Source organism: Rattus rattus, chromosome 9 (assembly GCF_011064425.1).
Source record: "Rattus rattus isolate New Zealand chromosome 9, Rrattus_CSIRO_v1, whole genome shotgun sequence".
NCBI classification, from domain to species: domain Eukaryota; kingdom Metazoa; phylum Chordata; class Mammalia; order Rodentia; family Muridae; genus Rattus; species Rattus rattus.
Window position 1 is genome coordinate 63,769,268 of NC_046162.1, and position 19,377 is coordinate 63,788,644.

The window sequence follows — 19,377 nt, forward strand, 5'->3', positions numbered from 1 at the left end:
TGAAGGCAAAGCCTCGCTGAGGATCCAGCTGGAAAGGCATGCGGGCTCACCGCGAGCAGGAGGCTGGCCACTCTAGCCCAGGGCTGCTCACTCAGACTAACCTCGTGCCAGAAAAACTGGAGGCCCTTTAGTAATTAAGCAATTTCAAGGATTTTTTTTAAAAAAGAAAATGTGGTATTTTTTTCATTTTTGTCTGCCTTTCCTACCAATATTTTCCCTTCTAGCCCTGTCGTTGCCATCCGTTTTAATCCACACACTAATTGTAATCCCATTAAAGCAGATATAATTTTATTACTATTCACGGTTCATCAAGCTAATAATAATAACCGTTACTGCCAAACTGAAAAATAAAAGCAGCAAATAATATTTCTGATGTTTAGAATAAACTGTAAACAAAAGCAAGCCGACCTGCGAGGGTGACCCGGCAGGTCCACGCGCAGTCCCTTAGGCTCCCCCAGCTCCGCCCACGCTGGTCAGTGACTTCCCCGCCAGCTGAGGCTTCGCTCCAGAGATTGGGTCAGCGCTACCAAGGACAGACCCCTGGGGAAGGGGACATCAGTGGGCCGCAACACGGGGGCGTATCGGGAATGATCAGAACAGCACAGGGTCTCTGGTCTTGAAGCTAAGGCGCACGGACTCGCCTGCACCGAAATCCCGAGCAGAGCGCCGGTCTGAGTTCCCGCGGTGCGGGATGTGCGGTCCGTACTCGGGCCACGCTTAGTCCCTGCGTTAGCAGGATACCAGAGGCACTTGTTAAAGCGCATGCATCCCCTGCAAACCCATTCTCGCCCTGACACTTCAAGGCTTTATATAGAAACAGGATTTTCTCGTCTTACACTAGCAGTTCCCATTAGCGCTCCCCGGGCGCACACGGCTCTCTAATCCGCGGGCCGGACGCGCCCTGGCCCCCTCCCCCAGCCACACAGTCGTTCGGTCCCTGTAGAAAGCGCCACGGTGTCTCAGACGCTGAACGTCTTAACGAGGTGAATGCAAAATGCAGAAAAGAGGCTTCCGCAGAATTTACTTCTGCAGAAAGTGGTGGGGGAGGGTGGCTAGGAGTTGAAGGCTTGGTTTGATGTCTGCTCTCGGGCTTCCCTGCGTGACCTGGGGTAGCCCGGGAAAGACTGCTGGAAGCGGCGTGGGCAAGCCCGTGAGCGCGGCCCGCTCGGCGTTGCGCAGGGAAATGAAACCGAAGCTCCGAGAAGCGGAGGAGCCGGCGCTCTTGGCACTGGGCACTGTTGCCGGCTGCGGCAGGGCATCCCGCACCGCACCCACCCCGGCCGGACACTGACCTGTGTGCGAAGCCATCGGCAGCGGCGACGGGAAGTACTTTCCGGGCTGGAAATGCGCGGCCGGTTGCGCGGCGGGGCCGGCGGGGGCGAGGCGCGCGGCGGCGGCGGCGCTGCGGTGGCCCAGGCTCCCGCGCTCCGATAGCAAATGCGGCGGCGGCGGCGCAAAGTCTCGGCCATCCATGCCGGGCCCCGGCCCCGGCCCGCCGCCGCCGCCTCCAGCAAGCAGCGTGGCCGGGGCCTGGGAACGGCTCGGAGTGCAGGCGGCGCGCGGGCGGCGCGCAGAAGGCGGTGTCCGGGGTCACCGGAGGCACAGACAGCCGAGCCGGTCAGCACACCGGCGGACTGGGCTTCTCCGCGGGCGGCCGCGCTCCGAGCCGGCGACCGCCGTGCAGGTCCATGGTCTGCAGAGGCAAGCAGAAGAGACTCGGTGACTAGGGGGTTCTTCTCGCCCGGGGTACCCGCCCCTCCTGCTACGGTCCCCCTCCTCGCGCGCCAACCAGTGTGGCATCCAGACCGGACAGCGAGGCTGGGAGCGCTCGGAAGACTCCCTACTGCACACGCTTACGCGCCGGGTCATTGGAGCCGCCCTGCACGCGGGTCCGCGAGCACACACGCACCGTCCGAGCCACGCTTGGCCTGCAAGAGCCAGAGGCAACCCAACCGCGCTGCGCGCAGCTTCCCTTTCTGGTCCCTGAGAGTCCCTGCGGCGAAGGCGCCGTTGCGAAGAGGCTGCTGGCTCCGCTGGGTGATAAAAACCCAAATCTGCGAAGCCATCACGCACACTCGCACGCGCGCGCACACACACACACTCTCACACACACGCACACCCTCTCCCCTCCCCCGCTGCCCAAAGGTGTCTCGGAGGAAAAAGCCCGGGGTCCACGCTTCGCCCCCCCCATCCCCGCCTGTCTTTCTGAGGTCCAGCTTTTACTACATTCCGCTTAACCGAATAACCATGCTAATTAAGCGAGTAATTTTATTGATTGTAACTCAAGAGTTCTTTTTTAAATAACCTTCCTTTTCTCCTCTCTCCCATCCCCCCCATGCGTCTTTCAGTCCATTCTTTTGAATGTCGTCCCCCACTCAGCCCCAGTGGGACCGCCCCCCCACCCCAGCATTGTGCCACAACCCCAGACTGGCGTCCGGAGCTCCGGGCACCCCTCGACCGCCACCGGCATCACCTGGGCCGCTACGCCGCAGTGCCTGGCCTGCTGTCCCCGAGCCCGGAGCTTCCCGGTGAGGCTGGAACAATCACCCCGCCCCCCAATCAAATTCGCCCAGGATCTTCCTCTGCGGATTGGGGGTTTGGGGGGGAGGGGGCTCAGAGAGTCAGAAATTGTTTTCTCTGGGCCTCCCAAATCGGCCACAATGTTTCTCCATCCAGCGCCTGCTCGGGATCACCTAACCAAGGCTGTTCTCCCCGCGTGGCACCTAGGTCGACCCTGCAGGGAAGGAGCACAGACCAAGCACAGCTCAGCCTTCTCCTGCGTCGGGGTCCCAGCAGACCTCGGTCCTCGGGTCTTCCATCCCCATCTCGGGCAGGGCCGGCTTAAAATGACCCTCCTCTCCCTTTTCTTCTACCCCTCCCACCGCGGAAGTCTGCTCCCGGGCGAAATCGGAGACAATTTCAAACTCCGAGAGGAGCAACCGAGCAAGCGAAATAAACTGTACAACCACCATGCACGTGCGACCAAAGTCTCTCGACCCTCCTCCATTTCGAATACTTCTCTCCTTATTTCCGAAATATGCATTGTTTTAACACTTCGTCTCGGTTCCAACAGAACGGAGATACTCTTAACTGTGAACTTTGCAGACAATCAAAACCTTTTTTAAAGCCATCCCACCGTGACAACAAAGCGATTAAGATGTTTTCTATTTCGTAAATACCATTTAAAATTGCTATATTTTATGCTCTGGGTTCTACAGTGTTTTATTTGCACACTATTTTGTGTCTGATTTAATCTATAACCGAAAACATAATGTATTAAGTGAATACATATTTGCTCAGCTGATAAGCTTTTTTAATATTTATTCGGAGAATTTTGCATTGTAAATAAACGGGACTACACAAAGACTTCTCTTTGTGCTCAAACTGCATACAAAGGGGTTTGGTGCTCTCTTCCCTCTGGGGAGCTTCACTCTCCCCGGGTACAACAAATAATTCGCTTCTCCACCGCGCTGGGCCTACTCGGAGATAGCCAAGGCGCTGAAGGCTCGAGCAAGGCCGAGGTACAGAAGGCGCCGGGGTTAGGGGAGGGGCTGCCCAGGGCTGGAGAGGGACTTGCGTGCCGCTACCCAGGCCGGCGCCTCTCGAACCCCGGAGGGCGCCGGGCAGGACAAAGGGAAAGGAGGAAGGGGAGGGAGGTCAGGAACCTGCCGCTTCAAAGGCGCCGAGGGCCGAAGTTGGGTCGGAGGCTGCGCGCGCGGTACAAGGCTTCGCGACGGTCTCCGGGGGAGTCGTGTGCGCTGGGCTTTTGTTCTGGGCCCCCACCCCCAGTAAGACATTTCAAAGAAGGAGCGAAAGTGGGGGCTGCCCGCGATTCTCGGGACGCGGGCTCTGAGCTCTCGCAGCAGCCTTCCTCTCCACCCCCTGCGGGCCGATCGCCGGCTTGTCCGTGCCTTTCTCACAAGCCTGCTAGACTTTCTACGCAAACAAGGGGTGGGTTATGCCTCCGGTACCCGCCGCTGTGCTTCTGGCCAAACTGGAGGGGACTTTTCTTTGTGTTCCGTCCTGCCCGAGAGCTACTGCGCCGCCCCGGTCTGCTCGCGCCCTGGGCCTGGGAGAGCCGGCTCCAAACGGAGCCAGGAAGGGCAGAGTCCGAGAACCGCGGCCGGAAGCTGAGGTGCAGCAGTTCGCCGAGTCCGGAGACTCCGAGGCCTCCCAGAGCCCAACCCCGGGTCAGGTCACCGCAATGGACCCCGGGCAGGATTGGAACAGAGGTAGCGGGCAGCCGCGCGCGGCCGGAGAGTAGCCGACAAGAGCACCTCTAAAGAACCCGAACCCCAGAAATCCTCCCCCGGGTGGCTGGGCGTGACCCCCAGAACTGCGGTCCCTCCCGAGGCTTGGCCAGCACTCGTACCCCCAGCTCAAGGTTTGCTTTGTTTTCAAATTTCGCATCTAAACGCCGGGTCTGAGACGCCTTTGTCCTCCGGTGGAGGCCAAGCTCTGGGGTCCGTGGGCTCCCTCCTGCCGAGTTTCCCGCGCGGGTGGGCGCAATGGGGCCTACAAGGCCAGGCCGTAGCCAAGAGCGCGCCGGGAGCGAAGGGCTCCAGCGTCGCTACACAACCCGCTCCCTGCGAAACGCCCTCCCCCCCATCAGCCCAGATAGGAACGGGGGACTGGGTGGTGCAAGACCCCCGCTCTGGGGGATGAACCGGTCCCCCGACCACGCCACGCGGGTCGTGGCCTGAGCCCGCGTGCTGCCCACAACGCACCGCATGAAGACTCCCCACTGCTCAGCCCCCCTCCTCCACCCCAACTCTTCCAGAAGGGGGGAAAAAGGAAATGTTCTGAAAAGAATTAAGTCTGTGGGGAGCGGAACCTGAAAACCTGCCAGTACCCCTCTAATCTCCTGTCCCCTCACGGAGGCCCGGAAAGCAACGACCGTGGCCGCGGAGAGCCGACCGTTCCCTGCGCCACGGAACGACCGGGCGGATCCCATTCAAGATTGCTGGGGGAGGGGAGTAAGATGGGGGAGCAAATAATTGGGGTTCGCCCGTGGTTCCTCCAGAGCTGGGCTATCACTAGTTGCCCATTCGGGGCTACCCGCGAGGCTCTTGCTGAACGAAGCTTGGCGGTCTCTGTCCTGTCTCGATAATTTATTTTTAATGCAGGGTGTCGATCGAGACAACAAGCGCTCAGAGCAAAGCAAGGACGCATTACGGGGGGAATTTTAAACCGATCGATAAAATTTTTCAGAGGAAAAATAATATCGTACTCATATATACAGTCCATCTTTTTTTTAAAAAAAAGCCTTTCAACATCATAACGGATTTTAAAAGGGAAGCTCTATTATTTCTTAACATCACAATCCTGAATTTCTTTTGCTTAAAAAATGTAAACCCCCAAAAACCAAAATAATAAAATAATAAAAATACAAAAAAAATTTAAAATGAAAGCAATTTGAGTTACTTACTGGAGGCTGTTTCCTGGATACAATTGAATGCAATACAATTAAATCAGTAAATGTGACTTTGGTTTGTATTCCTATTGGTATTTTCAATGTGCTGACTGTTGCACTGTGAATGCACGGCTTCCACAACAACGACTCTAGCGAGCCCATCCAGAGCGGCTCTCAAACCTGCAGCCCGGCGCGGCGAGCCACGGGCCCTGCATACTAATAAGCTCGTGCCACTCAGCCCGGAGCAGCCGGAGCGCTGATTGGCCGCTCGGCCCTCCACGGCCCTGAGCTCGTGCCACTCATTCGGCGTAAACAGGCCTCCCAATAGGCTGGCGCCGGGCCAGGGAGCTGCCAATCAGGGAGCAGCAGGGCTACTACCAAGCCTGATGGCGCCTAATTCAAGCCCAGCGACTGCGCAGCTCCTTTGCGCAGATCATTGCTGCTGAATGGGAATGTGGTGGCGCAGGGCGGGAGAGGAGCACCGGGGAGTGAGAGCGCGTGTCTGTGTCCAGGGGAGATTTTGGGGTTTTATTTTTCTATAATTTGTCAGGTGTAAAGTTTGGGGTTTTTTGTTTGTTTGTTTGCACAGAATAGAAAGGAAGAAATAGAAGAAATAGCCTCATGCTGTAAACCAGATGCCCTGTCCATACCGAGGGTCTGTCTGGCAGGTGGCGGAACCTCCTACACGTAGGCCCAACTTCCAAGCGCGGATTTCCGAATTGCCCCGTTGTACCTCCACACCCAGGCGCCCCCCGCCCAAAGTAGGAATACGCTTCGGCCTGAGGCACGCCCACAAGGCTCCATAAATGCCCTTCCTCCTCCTGCCTAAGAGGCAGATGTACCTTTCTTCTTCAGCCATCTCTCTGTCCGCTCAATTATTATCTCCCTCCGACACACTTTGCGGAGCAGCAACCATCGAAATGAAAAACCGAGGCTCCATTGCCGAGATAAGGATTTGCTTTTTCTATCGGCCCCTACATTTTAAAAATATCTTCACTTGGTAATTTTAGGGGTGGTTGTCATGGTGTGAAAAACCATGCTTAGCATTTCTCAGTGCCTGTCCCTGCACATTCGCAAAATTCTCTCTACAATGGGAAGCAGCCTCTAAACAATTCTCTTTTATCATAATCAGAATCAAACCGCTTTTTAAAATATTCTGCAAGCAAATATTTCGGTTAGGATTTGGTTGCCTACCCAAATGTTATTTATTCTCAAGAAGTAGAGGTGATGTCTTAGTGGCGATGAATACATAATTTCTGCTTCTCTTTTTCTGTGTGTGCTTGGGGGGCGGGGGGGTATATTTAAGTAGATGCCAAACGACACAGCGATATTCCTTTGGATTTTTCCAGTCTCTCCCCTGCGTGGACACAAAGGAGTTAAACCTGAGACCTGTGGTCTCCTCTCTTTCCCCGCCTCCCTCGCTTCTGCGAAACGGTCATGATTGGTTGGCACTCTGCCAGCGGGCTGTCCATCACTAAGTGTAAACAAGGCGCTGATTGGCTGTTATCCAGTCCGCACCGGGCCTCCTGAAAAAAGCAATTACTGGCTCCGCGGTTTCAAGGCTGCCCAAGGCCGCTTGATGAAAGGAGATAAACCGGGGACGGTTTCCAGGATCCCCGCGGGCCGACCCAGGCAGCTCCTGAGCCGAGGTGCGGCGGAGAGCCCGGGGATCAAAGGCATCTGAAGAGAAAGGGGAAGCGGGCGCACTGCCGGGCTGGCCTGGCCCCCTGCGGGCCGCGCTGACCTGGGAGGATGGGGGCGGCGGGCGGGAACTCCGGGATTTCCCCCTCGCTAGGGATCCGGCTTCGGCCGGCGCCCGTCCCAGGTAAGCCCGGGTCTCCGCAGCTCTCCGGACTAGACAGACGAGCCTGACTGCGGGGTGGAGACCGGAGGTCAGCCCGCGATTGAGTCCTCGCCTGCGCGGTGGCCGCTAGGCGCCCGGGCGCACGAGCTGCGGGGAGGCGCATCTCCTGGGGATCCGATCAGCGCTCCTCTATGCAGTACGCGTTTGAATCCGGCCGCCCAGTGCAGGATGGGTGCGGACTCCGGCTCCCGGTGGCTCGGTGGGGACCCGACGGCGAATGCGGGCCGGGCTTCGCCTGAGGTGAGCCCCGTTATTCCGGTCCCTCCGGCGGCGGGCAGCCGTTTCCCGCTTCGTACGCACACAGAGGAGTTTCCCGGCTCCGGAGAAACCGCTGCTGGCAACCGGAGGCCCCCGGACGCGAGCGCCCCTGTTCTCGGTTGGTGTAAGCATTCCTTGCAAGCCGCGGATTTTCTGAGTGCTTGGAATTCGAGTTCCTCGTTATTTTCTTTCACTGATTTTGTTTATTGATCCGGGGATCTTTATATCGATCTCCCCATTTAACGCATCCCCCCCATCCCATCCGTCCCCTCAAAAAGAACAAAAAAGAAAAAGAAAAGAAAAAGAGAAGTAAGAGAGGAAAAGAATTGGATCCTACGAGGACAACGGCGTGGCGATCCTCCGAGGGGACCCAGAAGGCCGGTGTGGGGGAGGGGCGCGCCTAGACAGCTCCGCACCCACCCTTCCATTTTGCGTAACCCGGGTCCCTTAGGCCGGGCTGGAAAGAACCCAGAGCTTGAGATCTAGCCCTACTGGGCGGTTGGAGGCAGTCGGAAGGGCCCACGGGTAATCCATCCGCACCCAGGCCTGCTGCTAGACAGGAGAACGCGAGGTTTCTTTTCCTCTTCAAGCCGGTTTAGAATCTTGGGGATCAGCACCTCCGGATCCCTAAAAGTTGGGCGTGAGGATTTGTCTCCAACCCCCGCCATGTGCTGTGTCCACACACCCCAGCCCCGGTTCTGTGTGGTCTCACATCCCTGAGAGCCCCCCCGGGGTGTGAAAGGCCTCGGCTCCTCGCTGTCTCGCTCCCACCTCTGCGTCCTCTGTAACCTCAGCATTCACTAAAGTCTAGTGGCCTTTTTCCTCCTTCGCTCAATACTGTTTCAAAATAGTTGTTACAGCGAATAGCTGCCGACGCGCCTCTGGATGCCGCCAGAGGCTGGCAGCTGCCCAGCGCGGGCGCACAGCCCCCGGCAGTTCCACAAGACCAAAATAAGCTCCCGTGTTCCTCTCACAAGGCTCGGCCTCCCGGGCGGGCCCGGGCATGTCTGGCTGGGCTCGCTATCTGCTCGGAGCAAACCATCCTGGTTTCCTCCTTGACTTCCTGCTATCCAAAACTAACAAATGTTTTTCATTTTAGAAGAACAAGGCGTTGAGGATCGGGGTCCTCCTAGAGCAGTGGTTCTCACCCTTCGGAGTGCTGCGACCCTTTAATACAGTTCCTCGTGTTGTAGTGACCCACAACCATAAAGTTATTTTCGTTGCTACTTCATAACTGCGATTTTGCTACTGTTATATGAATCTTCGGTGTAACTATTTTTGGAGATAGAGGTTTGCCAAAGGGGTCATGACCCTTAGTTGGAAAGCTGCTGGGTCTAGAGGGAAAGGAGCAGGGAGGGTTAGAAAGAGGAGAGGAGACACGGCTATAAGCCATAGGTCAGCTTTTGCACTGGCGTCTCAGCTGTCACCCAAAGTTTTAAAAAATTGTACCTTATTAATGCTGCAGCCACAGACGCCCAGTTGCTAGCCCAGGGCACAATGGCTTCTGGATGCACCAGCCACCTCCTTAGCCTGTCGGATTCCCTTCGTGGTTTCCTCTAGGCTGGGGATGCCCTACGTAGGCAGATGTGCTGCTCACACATCAGACTTCATCAAGCAATATCGTGCGTGCATGTGTGTGTGTGTGTGTGTGTGTGTGTGTGCGCGTGCACGCCCCCGTGAACACTTGTACAGTTTTGGACATGTGCTCTGTCTACATGCCCATTCTGTGGGCTCACACATCATGTGTATGTATACCGCAAAATGTCTGGAGCCTCGAATCACGCCAAACACCTGAGTTAGATCCCGGGACCTCCTGGTTACTCCCGTGGTACGAGGAGGGAACTGCCTCTTGGAACAGGCAGGCCAGGCAGCACAGCATGCAGGCCCACATAAAAATAAATAAATGTAATTTAAAAAGACAGTTTAAATCTCACAACACACTGACACACGTCACACATGTACAAGCACCCTCAATTACGACTGACTAACCCGGTAGCGGGGCAGCCCATTACCCACAAACCCCGGTACCTCCCCCAGCATTCCCCCACTGCCCTTAGAAGGCAGGAGGCTGGAAGCAGGCCTAGGCCTCCCAGCTCCCAAATGACAGAGAGCCTACTGTGTGAACTCATTGAATAAATAATCACTTTTTAATACAAGGGGGTGGGGGTGTATCTCGAGTTACATAAAATTGTAAATGCCTGCTTGGGCCAGAGAACAGCGGCAACTGCTCTGCGGGGTAATTGTGTGTTGGGTGTCTCTCCATTGTTCCCTGGGCCATTAGTCAGAGGGCAAATTAGAAACAATTTCTTGACGACAAAAAAATTGACTCTTAATTCTTCCCACCAGAAGTGAAAGGGCCAAGTCCAGAGGCCAGGACCCAAGGCTGGAGCCTGAGAGCTACGGTTCTGGATCTGGAGGGGCAGGGGACCTGGAGGGAGAGGGTTTGTACGTGAGCAGTACAGTTGCATGCAGGTTGGATCCAAGCTGGAGAAAGACGGGGGACAGGAGGGCCTGGGTAGGGGCTGATATTCCTCCCTCAGGGAGATGATAGCCGAATTGCAATCTCAGTCTAGAATCAGGATTTGAAGGGATAGTTGGGGCATTAAGATATCATATATATATATGTATATATATACACACACATATACATATATACATACACATACACACACACCCTTCTTCTCAAAGGGTTACAATTTCAAAGCCTCCCCTTGGTACCGGTTGGAAGAGGAGGTCTCAGATCCTCACTCCTTCCCTGAGCCTTCTCAGTCATCCCAGGGTCTTCCTAGAAGCACTACTGAGGTCAGGGAAGGAATACTGTGGAGAAAGGTCTGAGTGTGGCCAAGTCCTCAGTCCTGTCCCCATACATGTGTTCTGCAAAGGTACCTGCTTGGTACCTTGCTGAGAATGAGAGAAAAGAGTGGGGGTGCCCGTCGAAAGGTAAATGGGCTTCTCCCCACCCCCACCCCACCCCCACCCGCCTCCAGAACAGAACTTTCAAACAGAGCCCATCTATTTAGCTGGCCACAGAGGTGAGGGAGGTGTTGAACTGACCTGCGGGCTCCTGCCCCCTCCCAACTGGAGTCTGGGCTGAGGCCCAGGTAAGGGGCAAAACACAGAAGCAGAAAGGGAAGAACTGCAGGATCCCGGTGAGTCCTCTGTTCTCCACACACCTCTGGAGGCCTGGTGTGCCCCTAGCCAACATCCTCCCCAAGGCATTTCCCTGACACGGCTCCAAACCAAGCCCGGAGCTTTGCTAAATTGAAGCTGGCTCAGGCCGGAGGGACCCCTGTGGGAGGCACAGGTTTTCCCTTCAAGGACGCAGACAGAGCTTCAGACCTGCCTCTAAGTTTTAAAAAGCAAGGAGAGAAGCCCCAGACCACTTTGAAGTCAGATAAACGGCTTCCCTTCCTCCCAGGGAGGTTTAAATTCTGTTGTTGCCCGATTTCCTCCAACCAGGTCAGGAGGCTGCTCAGCCCCCTCCCTGCGCAGGAAAGGTGCTTGTTAAACACAGTCGTAATTTGTGGCTAAATATAACCTGGTGTGTTCACACGGAAAGCATAATTCAGAGGGCTCGTTGCGTGAGGTTATCAGTGAGGAGACCCATCTGGGGTAAATTAAAGTGATTTTCATAAAGGGCAGAAGCATCTATCGCCAGGCCTCTCCAGGCCCTTTTACTAGTGATAGTGTGATGTCGGTACTAAAGGGGATCAGGGGAGGTGGACGATACCCCATACCCCAGAGCTCAACAACTCCAGCCTCCCAAGTCTCTTCACTGAAGGCTTCTCCTAAGCCTGGGAAGGTTCTGGAAGCACGTTAGGATAGCTTTGGGGGTCCGCCTAAATAAGGAGTGATTTGTTTTCCTGTGAGGCTGATCCAGATAGCCCTGAGTCTGCTTGGCAGGGTGCAAGTACCCTCTGTACTCTCCCACCCTCACCTCCCATGACTATGAGAGCCCAGGAGGGAAAGCCTGGGTGATCAGAGAGACCCTCAAGGAAGGGTCAGGGTGGCTGAGTGGCTGAAAAAGTGACCCTGCTTAGAAACAAGTGCCTGGTCAGTCCATGTGTGGTGGTGGTGGTGGTGGTGGTGGTGGTGGTGGTGGTGGTGGTGGTGGTGGTGGTGGTGGTGGTGTGTGTGTGTGTGTGTGTGTGTGTGTGTGTGTGTGTGTGTGTGTGTGTGTTTGTGTTTCCCGGTACGTCCCCAATGTAGAGATGGCTTCAAGCCCACAAGAACACCTGCTTCCACCGCTAGCTGTAGCCTGGCTTTGAGGGAAGGACAGTGGCTGTAGGGTTACAGATCTCAACAGTGCAGATGTTGTTCACACGGGTCAAACGGCAGGGTTTGTCTGGACTGAGTCTCCGGAGCCAGATTTCTGTTGCATGGTTTCACAGTGGCAGGTAAACCTGAGGATGCTCCAGCTGTTTCTAGTCCTGAAGGAAGAGGTGCAGGCTGGGTGTCGGGGATTCCTTTGCTGACCTCCAGGCCCAAGGTTTGCAGGATCCAGTCACTCTGTTTCTTCCAAGCCCTCATACTGGGAAAAGCCAGCTTTGGCCTGACTTCCTCACCACCCTTTCTGCCCCACAGAAGGCCCCTAGTTAGGAAAACCCACAACCACAGCACTCACCTGTCTTGCTTTGGGGCTCTCTGCCTTTTCCACACCCAGCAAAAGACCCCCATCCTGGGAGGGAACCAGTAAGGTGAGACAGACACTTTGCACCTTCTCCCTAATTTCTGGGCATAATTGAACCCTTGGCCTGGTTACTTGTGATGCTTATAAATAAAATAAAATGTCTCTCAAAGCTCCCACAGAGTGGCAGGGCCTGTGGCAAAGCCCTGTCTCCTCAAACCTGGAGGCAGCTGGGCCTCCTGAGTGCTGGCTTCCGGCTGGAGTGTGGTGTGTCCACTTCCTCTTCTGTTAGCAGGACAGTTGATCCATTAAATTAAAAATCAGTCGATTGATCCATTTTTTTCATCCCCCTGACCTCTACGAAAACATATTCCACCCTGGTTCTCAGGCATCAATATCAGCTGAGGTGCTAACTCCCCAACCAAGGGAGGTTTCCACAAGTGGTTCCAAAAGGAAACTCTCACCAGAAGCCAGGATGGCGAGAGAGACCTGCCCTGCGACCAGCCCTGAACCCCAGGTTCCCCCACTCACTTTCTGGCGTGCTCCACTCGGGCAGGCACAAATGCGGTTACAAAGCTCTGTGCCCTACCCTGCATATCCCTGAGTCAGTCCCCGCGCCCACTGGGAATCCAGCAGGAGGACACTGGCTGCTTCCCTTCCTGCCAGAAGTGCAGACACAACTGGGGGGGACAGGGTAGTTGTCTTCCCACCAGGTTTTTAAGTAGCAGGATTTTCAGATGCAAACAAGAAAAGCCTCCTGAGGTGGGCGTAAAAACAAAACAAAACAAAAAACCAAAGTCTCTATGTCGGAGTCAGAAACAAAAGCTCTTTGGAAGTGCCACGGCCCCGGAGCCATCGCGGATCTTGTGAAGCTAGCCGCCCCGGGACCCGCATCCGGAGAAGGATCAGGCGGGCGCGGGTATCCCCACTTGCTCGCAGACATCCCTGTCCCGGAGAGGAGAAAAGCGGCCGGAGGCACTATAACCACAAATTTATAGCCTGGGTGACGTGCTTCCCTCTCCCACAATGAGGCCTGGTGACATTAAACAGAAAATTGATGAGAGGGGAGCGAAATCTAATCTCTTTCTCTTCCACGCCGGCTCTTCGCGCTTTCGAGGAGGGGGTTGGGACAGGAGGAAGGCCGTGGTTGCCTGGGGTCTAGCGCTCTGGGTCAGAGGCTTCTTTCCACCTGGCTTCTCAATACGGGTAGGCTAGAGGACCACCACACATTTCGCAGCTGCATTTCTGGTGGGATCTCAGAGCCAGGCGCCTGAGTGGAATGCCCGAGCAGAGGCTCCAGAAACACATAACATCTCTTGTGCTCTCCCAAGCCCCGGCTCCCAGGAACACCCCATCCAGAGGAGAGCGCCTGTCCCCACCGTGGCCATGTGCACCCACACCCTCCATTGCCTGCTGCATGGCCCCCAAGGTGCAAGGATCGCCTCCCGGCACAAGGCACAAAACTGTCCTTAAAGGAGCCGCCTTTCTTCTAGCCTTTGTCAGTGTCTAGAAGGAGGTCATTCCAAGAAGATGCTAGGACAATGCCCTAGGGACCCGGAGGGGAAACCTAGGCCCAGCCACCTTGGGCCACACATTACTTAGATGCTTCAGGATAGGTGCCACCACCTAGGTTGTGTTGGCATGGCTGGCTAAGGTCTGAGCTTTCAGTGGGAGCGGCCCTGGACTCCAGGGGATGAAGCTTGAGCCAACTCACACATGCTCCCTTCCCTGACCTATGAGAACCTCTACATTTGTGAGGACTCATCCAGCAAGAGGATGAAGATGATGTCCATTTTACAGTCACCAAATAAGTTGACCTCACCCAGGACCTGGATATATAGATCCTGGGTTCTTCCACAAAACAGGAGGGCAAGGATTAGCTGGTCTTCAGGTCCTGACACTCATGGAATGCCACCTTTTGCCTTGAGAGCCAAGACCAGAAATGCGGGGGGCCTTGAGACCAGCATTAGGTGTTTTGGGCCACCACACCCAGGAAGAATGTACCAGAAGTCCATTCTCCTGGGTTAGCCCCTCAGAAGGCACCCTGTCCAGTCACTGGGATAAAGCCCGGCAGGGCAGCTCTCCCTGTCTGAATCTGGAGGCATAGCTAATGCACAATGTGAATCTGGAAGCCAGATTCCAAAGGGTCAGATTGGCTTGAAACCAACAAGGTTACATTTAACAGGCTGGAAAGGAACCTCAACTCTTAGGTTCAAAAATCAGTTGTAAAAATGCAGGCGGCTTCCCGCTGTGGACAGAGGAGCCTACCGCAGCTGCTGCACTGTTCATGCAGGATACACTCCCATGCGCGTGCACACACACACACACACACACACACACACACACACCTACACACACACACACACACACACACACACACACACACACACACACACACACACACGCCTATTCCCAGCCAGCTCCCTTGTGAATTTCCCTGAGTGCCTGCAGCTGAGCCCGGGCCCCAAGGGTGGGGGCTCCCAGGATGTCTGGCCCAGAGCTTCTGATGTCAGGCCCGCTGGGGGAGGGGACACAGCTGGGGACAGTAGAGAATGGGGTCCTTGTGCCACTGTCATCAGGCCCAGGGCTTCGATGAACACGGCTTTGTCCGAACCCACACCCCGTGGTGACCACGGGACCAGAGGATCAGTGGGCCTCAGAACAAGAACTGCCGGCTTTTTTGGCTTTTTGGCTTTGGTTTACTCTTAAACAGATATTGGTTGTACAGTCTCCCTAGCCGTGTGCCTGGGGCAGGCAGGAGAGTTGAAAATCCAGCTTGAAGTCCAAGGTCTGAAACAATGTTGCTGAAGTCGTGTTTTCTGTTAAAGTGACTGTAGCCAGCCTTAAGGAGTGAAGGATCTGCCTAAGGCACCCAGGAGCTACTTAGCTTCCCTTCAGGTTTCTGTGCTGGCAACAGAAACGTAGTCTGGTCTGGCTAGGGTAAGAGCAGGCATACCTCCTGAGAATTCTTGGTCATCTAGAGAAAAAGGCCCCATTCTCGGCATTGAGCAGACAGGCAGAGCCTCGTTCTTGATAAAGGAAGGACCCACCTACAGAGGGCCTTGTGGGTTGTGGATCAGTCCTAGAGGACTTCCTGGAGGAAGAGGGGTGGGGAAGGCTTAATGGAGGCCGGATGATAAATGGCAGTTGTGGACCTGGTTTAGGAAGTGTCATTGTTCTTCTTCCTGCATTGTTAGTGAAGGATTAGAGTCCCATTGACACTGGGACCCTGGGAACTCAGACTGTAATAGTTCACTTCTGAATCAATAGTTCCAAGGACCCTAGGAACTATGCCATCTAACTATCCTATACGCAAGGTGGGTGGGTTTTGTTTATAAATCTTTTTTTTTTTAAATATATTTCTCAAGTTTCTCTTGAAGTGTATTTATTTTGTAATCAGAAGCACTCAGTCAACGCTACCCCAGAAAATGTGCAGGCCAGGAAGTCAATGGCTTGCTAAGGATGGATCCAGTGCCTTAGCCCTACCGGGAAGCTATGTGGTTCCTGTTTGTGCAGCCTCGTTTGCCCCCCCCCCCAAGCCCCTCAAGTGCCCAGATTTGCTTCCAGCACCAAGAAGGCTTATAGAGGAGTTGCAAACAAGCCCTTTTCCTACTCCCCCATGCTGTGGCTATCGACCGTTGTTTCCTGAGCACACGAGGGGAGAGGTACCCCAGCAAGGCTAAGGTGCCTGACCATGAGAATTCCAGGGTCCCTGAGGAGGACAAACCTACAGTAACATACAAATATGCACGTTGAGACCAAAAAGGTACCATGGACCTACTGTACTGGGGACTTTCGGTTCCTAGTCTTTCAGGTTAGGGCTGGCCTCCACCAGCGATTCAGAGATGAGGCACAGTGATTCATTGAAGATGGGACTGGCCAGCCAGCCCACAGAAGCAGGATAACAGATGCCAGACGGTACGGGCCTTGGCAAGGTTGGAGTCCCTTCCACAGGCCCCGACACTCTTGTGCCTCTATACATGTTCTGTCCCCCTACGCCCCATCTCACACCTGCCTCAGCAAGCCTGCCTGTGACTGGGGACAGTTTGGCCCAAACATTGGGGGTGGGGGACTGTAGAATTTTTGACAGGAGGTGGTTGGGAGGTGATCTCCAGGGGTCACTGACCCAGACCCACAGGGCCTGGGTATGGCTTTAAGTGAAATCAGACTCTTTAAAACTCCAGAAAGAATGGGAAGTTTGGGATCTAAGGAGACAGCAAGCCCCAACCCTCTTAGTTAAGACTTCTCTTCTCCTGGGACCATTGGGGGCCCAGCATACAAATGAGAGGGAGCCAAGGTTCACTCCCACAAAGCCACTTAGGGAGGATGCAGGAGTCCTGGACATACATGAACCAAGGTCATACATTCCCAGCCTGTGAGCCCTGAGCAGTGAGACTTGGGCTGTACCTGTGGATCCCCAGAAGGGCCTAGTGACCACTAGCTCTCACAGGAATTCAGGGAGCCCTATATAGCCCAGAGGAGAGCACTGGGGAGTGTCTTGAGCAGAGCCCAACCCTATTGTGCTTCTTTATGCCACAAAGCAGACCCCAAAATGCAAGCAGGGACCTGTACAGTCACCCGCTGTTCACCACCTTCCTCATTTGTGGCAGGCTAAGTGGGGTACTGAGCAGAGCCAAGCTCTAGGGAAACAATGAGAGTTGGGTGGGGTGTCCCATGGGAGAGGGGGGAAGATAAGTCCTGCCCTGATGATTCAGGCTTTCCCTCCTATCAGGGGGGTAATTCACATTATCAGTTAACCTCAGGTTCAAAGTTCAAAGGTTGGGGTGTGAAACTGGAAACAGAAAAGTGAGTGTCTCTTGTAGTGAAGCAGGTGGCCTGTCCCCACATGGGTGGAGTGGCAGCGAGACCCATGTGTGAGCGGAGAGCCGGTCGGTCCCACCATGAGCATGAGTACCACACAGCTGTCACCTTGTCCCTCTCCTCCTCAGACATCCTCCCAAGGCCAGATCAGACTTTCACAGATTTACTGGGCCACCTTGGCTCCAGAAGCAGGAATTCTACAGAGGATACTCCCCTCTTCCCTCCTACGTGGCACTCTCTCCCATCTCGAAAGCCCCTCTGTGATCTGTCCTGCCCTTTACTGTCTTTGGTCACAGAGGGTGACTGTGCTATGACTTGGGTTGTGCAAAGCCCAGGTCTGCAAGGAATGGTCTGGGAGAACAGTCTCTCACCTCATCCTCCCTGCCCGGGCCATCCACAGGGGTTAACAGAACATGCTAGGTGGGCAGCCTTCACTAATGGGAAGTCCTACTGCCTGACCAGATGCTCTTTCTGTTGGTAAGGCAGGCAGATCTCTTGTGAGTTCAAGGCCAGCCTGGTCGGTAAAGCAAGTACCAGGACAGCCAGGGGCTAGAGAGAGACCCTGTCTCAAAAACAAAAACAAAAACAAAACAAAAAAAACAAAACAAAAAGAAAAAAAAAATCCCGTTTCATTCTGGGGCACACTCCCCTCTATGGTCAGGCCCTTGTCTTCTGTCCTGCTTCCCAACCCCTGTCCAGACTTGTCCCTCTGACTGCCAGGGACTTGGCAACAGCTCTCGGACTCACCTCTTCGTTATGGCCCTGTAGCCACAGACAGCACTAGAAACACTTCTAATGTCTGCACTCCGTTTTAGCTGGGGTCAGGGATTCACATATCACGGACTCCTGCCCAGCAGCAAGACAAAGGTGGTGATTATTAGTATTGGTGTTGAGACAGAGTCTCACACTACAACTCAGTCCAGCCTTGAATCTAAGCAGTTCTGTCTCTGCTAAATGCCTAGGATGCTCGCCCAGTGCTAGATTATATTTATGGCGGTTGGTCAGGATCGGCTGGCCTTCTCAAGTTGGAAGGGTTTCAAGTAGTTTGGGAAGCCCTGGGAGTTGGGGCAAGAACTGATGTACAAAATTATGAGTCTGGGGGCAGCGGGCGTCCACGTGCTGGAATCACAGATAGGCATGTGCTTTGGAGGTCCCACTGTAGTGAATTAAATGGTGCTCCTCCCCCACTTAAAAAAAAAGGAGGAAAGAAAGAAAAACACAAGTTAAAGTCCACTGGAGCCTGTACCTGACTCTAACTGTAAAAGGGTCTTTCCATACATTGAGAAAAACAAGGATCCGGAGATGAAGTCATTGTGTATTTGGAAAGACGTGAGGGAGAACCAAGGAGATTAGAAACCTTGAAGATCCTCTGTGGGGGTTGGGAGAGATAATAGAGGCAGAACGGAGTGAAGCAGTTACAGGTTAAGGACTCTGGGCCGCCAGCAACTGGAAGCAGCAGAAAAGATTCTCTGCAGAAGGGTCTTCCTGAAGGAGGCAAGGCTGGATGGTGATTTCATGCGACTCATCCACTTAGGATTGGGCCCTCCACCCAGGACCGGGAGAGCAGAAACCTTGGGTTAAGTTGCCTGGGTTATAACTCTTTGTTATACACCAGGACATGAGGTAATTTGCCTGTCCTTGCAGAAAAAGTGTGGACGTGTTTCCCTGAAGAGAACCAGAGGGGCAGGACTGTAATCAGGATGTGGGGTTCACCCCACGCAGGGCACGTCCTCTAGCTAGCTAGGGAAGCATGCATGGAGGTCTTGAGACCTGCTCTAACAGGTAGGGAGGGTGGGATTCGGTCCGGGCCAAAGGCTGGAAAATGTGTAGGTTTCTAAATTGGAATGTGAGCCATTCAAACGGACACAGAAAAGGTGGCAGAAGCTAGATGCCAGGAGACTACAGGGGACTGCCTCCTTCTGCAGGTGTCTAAGAGTGAGTCAGCTTTTGCCTCCTTGGGGAAGAATGCTTCCTTTTATGTGGAAATGGTGTGCCCTGGGCATTGTTTTCTGGGCTAAGGAGATGGCGGCTGAGGGTCAGCTTTAGAAGGCAGAGGGGACTGGCCAGATTTGACTTGGCCTGTTCATGTGTGGCCCCTGCTCTTGAATCACCACCTCTCAGACCGTCATGGCGGTATACATCCTAGAATCCCAGCACCTGGGAGGCTGAGACGAGAGAGCCAAGCAGACTCAAAGCCAGCCTGACCTCTAGAACAAGTTGCAGGCCAGCCTGGGCTGTGGTGTGAGGCTCTGTCTCTAACAAAGCGAAGTCCCCACGGTTCCCTTGCCTGGCTCCCTCCCCGGTGAAATGAGACTCGGGCTGAGGCTTTGCTTTTCCTTCTGGATGCAGTCTAGAGACCTGGAGTGCTTCCAGAGGCTGGAGATCAGAGCAACC

General features: G+C 54.6%; 2 protein-coding genes across 4 annotated transcripts in view; one reads left to right on the forward strand and one right to left on the reverse strand.

Moving 5' to 3' along the window:
- The window catches only part of Bahcc1 (BAH domain and coiled-coil containing 1), a 58,212-nt gene extending 56,719 nt beyond the window's left edge, over positions 1-1,493 (reverse strand). Inside the window, 1 exon segment of the mRNA XM_032912304.1 lies at positions 1,293-1,493. Within this exon segment, the coding sequence (XP_032768195.1) occupies positions 1,293-1,473 (181 nt within the window). The 5' untranslated portion in view covers positions 1,474-1,493.
- LOC116908861 (atherin-like) lies at positions 1,418-3,363 on the forward strand. Of its 3 annotated transcripts, XM_032912303.1 has the most exons (3): positions 1,418-1,719; positions 2,349-2,528; positions 2,728-3,363. In XM_032912303.1, the coding sequence occupies exons 1-3, from the start codon at positions 1,438-1,440 to the stop codon at positions 2,848-2,850; spliced, it is 585 nt and encodes a 194-aa protein (XP_032768194.1). In that variant the 5' UTR covers positions 1,418-1,437; the 3' UTR covers positions 2,851-3,363. The 3 variants fall into 3 exon arrangements, with proteins under 3 accessions (XP_032768194.1, XP_032768193.1, XP_032768192.1); XM_032912302.1 differs by having other exon boundaries at positions 1,418-2,210; positions 2,349-3,363; XM_032912301.1 differs by having other exon boundaries at positions 2,349-3,363.
- Positions 3,364-19,377: the final 16,014 nt, after the last annotated feature.